This window comes from Aspergillus thermomutatus (assembly GCF_002237265.1).
Source record: "Aspergillus thermomutatus strain HMR AF 39 chromosome Unknown NODE_73, whole genome shotgun sequence".
Classification (NCBI taxonomy): Eukaryota; Fungi; Ascomycota; class Eurotiomycetes; order Eurotiales; family Aspergillaceae; genus Aspergillus; species Aspergillus thermomutatus.
Genome location: NW_020798122.1, coordinates 7,924 through 12,384, shown reverse-complemented (window position 1 = coordinate 12,384; position 4,461 = coordinate 7,924). Strand labels below are relative to the sequence as shown.

General features: G+C 47.3%; 1 protein-coding gene across 1 annotated transcript; it reads right to left on the bottom strand.

The window, feature by feature from the left end:
- Positions 1-2,859: 2,859 nt before the first annotated feature.
- Positions 2,860-4,461, bottom strand: CDV56_101404 (putative MFS transporter; the record flags this gene model as incomplete). Its single annotated transcript, XM_026755023.1, has 5 exons — positions 2,860-3,116; positions 3,194-3,277; positions 3,342-3,578; positions 3,638-4,252; positions 4,311-4,461. 5 exons carry the CDS (start codon positions 4,459-4,461, stop codon positions 2,860-2,862), a joined length of 1,344 nt encoding a protein of 447 aa, XP_026615162.1.

The following is a 4,461-nucleotide window of genomic DNA, read 5'->3' as shown; positions in this document are numbered from 1 at the left end:
GAACGCCTTGCGTGGGTAAACAGTCATATGACATTCTGCAACGGCTTGCTTTCGACCTTGACATTCCTCATGCCAGTTTTGTTCGTCATCGCCGCTCAGCGTATACATTCAATGGAATTTGGCGACTGTGATTCGATAAATTCACGTGAGTGCCCCTGTTTATGCATACTCGCTTTCCTTTCTATGATGAAACCTATGTATCAGTCATCCTTAGTCGGATTGTCATACCATCTTCGGGTGTGTAAGACTCTGACGACTTTAATCTTCTCTCTGACATTGCTATTCTCGCGGCCGATTCTCTCTTTGATGTTGTTGTTAAGAACTGTCACACTAATTGACCGAGTCATTTAGAATTTGGCTGAACGTTTGGGGAGCAGAAGCCGAATATCGGCAAGCAATCCCTTCCTCGAATCTACCCAATCAGCGGAAATGTTCAGGAGAGCTACAAAGAGCTTGCAATGATCCGAGTGTTCATCCGGCAGGCAGCTATACATTACTACCTAGGCACTGGTTGGATTTGCTGTCCACGCCGAGGAATACTAAATTTCGCAGGCAACAGACAAGGCTGGGCACGTCGTCGTGGTTGAAAGACGCAATAATGGCTGGACCAGACTTGAGCTGCCGTTTCATCGCTGGACGAGGTCATAGCCGACGCCAGAGAGGCTCTTGGTGCTGTTTGCCAAGGTACAAACTGATAATAGAATTGTGGGTAATGTACTTGTCCTTCAGGCAGGCACGACGAACTTGCGGCAGTAAATAATGATCCTTTGGGGACATATGTGGTGAAATTGGATCTGCTGCATGCGATTCTGGCGCACCGTGGGCCGGATAGATCAGAAGGTTGCATAATGGTGATACATATAACAGCCTATATAGCACCACGAACACTCTGCCGAGCTGGGCGCGGTCTGGACCCAGCTCAGATACTACCCACTGATCCAGTCAGTGGTGATTGAGTGGGTGGACATAAACAAAAAAAATGTTATGATGGGAACATATCGACAAAAAGTAATGGGACGACCCGGGATCGAACCGGGGACCTTCAGATTGCCTAAGCTGACGAAGTGGACTTCAGTCTGACGCTCTCCCAACTGAGCCATCGTCCCATTAGATGAAGTAAGCTTGGGCTATTTATAACTATGATCTAATAGCTCGATGCCTTAATCCTCCATTGGGAAGACGCTCGTTTCTATTCAAACAAGCATGATGACTTAGTAATCAGTCGGCACAGTGAACCATGTGTGTTCTCATTCATGGTTTATTTACCTCTCGTACAGGTGATCTTGAAATATATTTATCTCTAGACCCAAGCGTCTGCCCTTGTATGTGTGTCTGGTTGTTAGTTGCAGTTGCAGGATATATAGAGTAATAGCATGCATGAGTAGTAGTCTGCAGTACATCGGCTTAATAGTATATAGCTTAGGGTTCATGCTATTTATCCACTAGGCTGTTTATCTCATTATCCTGTCCAGACCACTGGGGTTTTAGTCATGTTGACTGCATATTTCATTGCTCGCGTAGACAATGCTGCGCAATATATATAGACCCGTCCTTCTAACCCAGCAGCATATATAACCAGCAATAGCTTATGAAGACTGAGACGTCACACCCTGACAATTAACCAATGCTCATATTAGATGCCTGATAAATAAATAGCAGCACCACACCAATCAGAACAATGCTCGCACACAGCAAACAGAGAGATTCACCAGTCACCACTCCTTCGGGCTCAGACTCGGCTTCAGCAGGTTGACAAAAGTCTAGACCCAGCTGAATTCACTTGGACACACCACCTACCACGGAAACCCCAAGCAGATAGAGGAAGAGATTGACATAGGTATAACCCAAACATTTCAAATGCTCATCACCCCACACAGAAAATACAAAGATAGTTTTCTTTTTCTTTATGTATTCAAAAACCATAACCCAAACTTATCAATTGGGACGATGGCTCAGTTGGGAGAGCGTCAGACTGAAGATAACTTCAGCAACCAGATAATCTGAAGGTCCCCGGTTCGATCCCGGGTCGTCCCATTACTTTTTGTTTTTACCCGCTCCCATGGTCATTTTATACCCCATGCAGACCGAGCACTCATCTTCCCTGGCTCCAAAATCAGTCCAATAATCTTTTTTTTTTTCTTGCTGCCGTCTCAGGATACCTCATTTGTCCATAGAACACTAAGTTCCGCCTCTTACTCATCTATTGGGACGATGGCTCAGTTGGGAGAGCGTCAGACTGAAGTTAACTTCGTCAGCTTAGGCAAATCTGAAGGTCCCCGGTTCGATCCCGGGTCGTCCCATTCCTTTTTGATTTTTGCATTGCTCTCGGCATATCTTGCCTGCACATTTGGGGAGTTAAATCATTGTTGCAGCCGTCATTTCACGCTATTGCTTGCTCTCTCCAACCTGCTGAGGGTAGACAGTGAAGAGTATGCTTGCTGACTGGGCAGTCCTCCTAGTTTCCATCTGCCTTGCTCGAGAACGCACATGTCTCGCAGCACTCAATCCTACTTTGACTTGATTGACGGCATGGCGCGGAGTTTCAGTGTTATCTCCTTCTGAGAAGGATAGACTAGATCATATTTTGGAAGGGGTGAGTGAGATGGAGACATTGGAGAGGATGGGTAGTTGGAACAAATAAATGTAGTGTATGCATCACCATTGCTCCACAATGCGCAATTGCCTTTGTGCTACATAGTTATTATGCAGCATGTAGTATGCGAGCTATATGGTGTATCACTCAGTAGTGTATTTTTTCTCTTTTTTTGGTAACTTTTGCTAAGGCAACTTTTCTCAGTTGATCAGTGGGTCAGCTTGTCGTCAGATTTATCAGCCATGGTTACTGTATCATGGACACTTTTACTTATTCCGAACATGAAGGGTAATTGTAAGTTTTCCTGATTTCGACCCCAATCTCATTTCCTTGTGAGCGGCACGATTTATTTCTCCAGCTTGAGTGACCTCTGCCTTGGGGAGCAGAGCCCAGAATATCCCAATCCCGACCAATAATCCAACCATGATCGGCTGCATGACCTGTACCCCTGCCTTTGAGGCGATTGCTCCAGTCATGAAGGGGAATGCAGCCGATCCAGCTTGTCCCAAGCTGGCTGTAAAGCCTATAAACATGAAAAATCAGCACCACGGATTCAAAAGCAGCGAAGAGGAAATATTCGGCGAGATCGAGATGACCTACCTAAGGCGCCGATATGAAGGTCCTGTGGAATGACTTTCGTTAGGACGTATAGTCCGACAGGGTAGAATGGGCCGATGAAAAACCCTTTGATCATGTCAGCCACCGTCTCAATGATGACGGAACCAGTCGACTCGTAAGAGCTACCCACCCAGAAGACAAACGGTGACTGCGTTTGCGATAATGTTCGGTATCAGCCAGAACATGACCTGTAACGCTATGGCGAGCGCGATATAGACAAACACCATCCGACGCTCACCGAGTTTGTGTGTGATGTCTGCGAGAAGGACTCGTCCGAGGGTGAACCCGGTCCAGAACCCGGAGGCCACATAGCCTACTCTCTTGGGATCTCCGTGTCTGACAGAGACGAGGAATTGGACCAGCCAGCCTGGGTGCTCTAATATTAGTCTTCTACAAGCAGACGGTGATGACAAATCAGCTACACACCTCCCGAAGCTACTTCAGCACCGACGTATAGGAAGAAGAAGCCATTGAAGATCCAGACCACTTTATTGGTTAGGGTGGCCTTCATTTCAGCACTCGCCGTGTCTTTGGCATTGGACACATTTGGCCTAAATAGACCCTTCCGAAACGTCCAAGCCAGGAGGACGATGTTGAGTATCCCCAAAACAAACGTCGTGAGGTAGTAATAGTGCCAGTACGGTGTTCGAGAGGCGATTGTATTAGCGATCAGCGGCGCGATAATCGTGCCGACTCCATAAATAGCATGGAGAATGCCGAGCCATCGATGGGCGTTCTTGACCGTGATCGTGAAGGTATTCGCTTGTGCATCTTGAAAAGCGACACCCATGCCGGTGAAGAAGAAAGCAGTCATGAACAGAGGATATGGAGGTTTCCAGAACATGAGCGCGTACCCGAAGCACTGGACCGTGGCTCCGACAACCAGTGTCCCGCCGCTTCCCAGTCTCGAGCAGACGTGGATGTTGGCGAAAGATGCCACTAGCCATCCGGCGAAATTGACCAGATAGACCATGGACACTTTCAGCAGGCCAATATCATATGCGGGCTGAATATATGGAATGAGCACACCGGTGGCAGCGTCTGTATATTGAGATTAGACCGTATCCTTCTCACGCACCAGACGTGAGCAACGACGTACCGTTCAAACCGGCCATCATCACCGCATAATTGGTGCTGATCACTCTGCCGACTACCTGGCTAGCATCTTTCTGAGTGAAGAAAGAAGAATCCTTCGAGGACGAGTTTTCCACATCCTGTGAGCTGCTGTCATTCTGGGTTTCCGTGTCCAT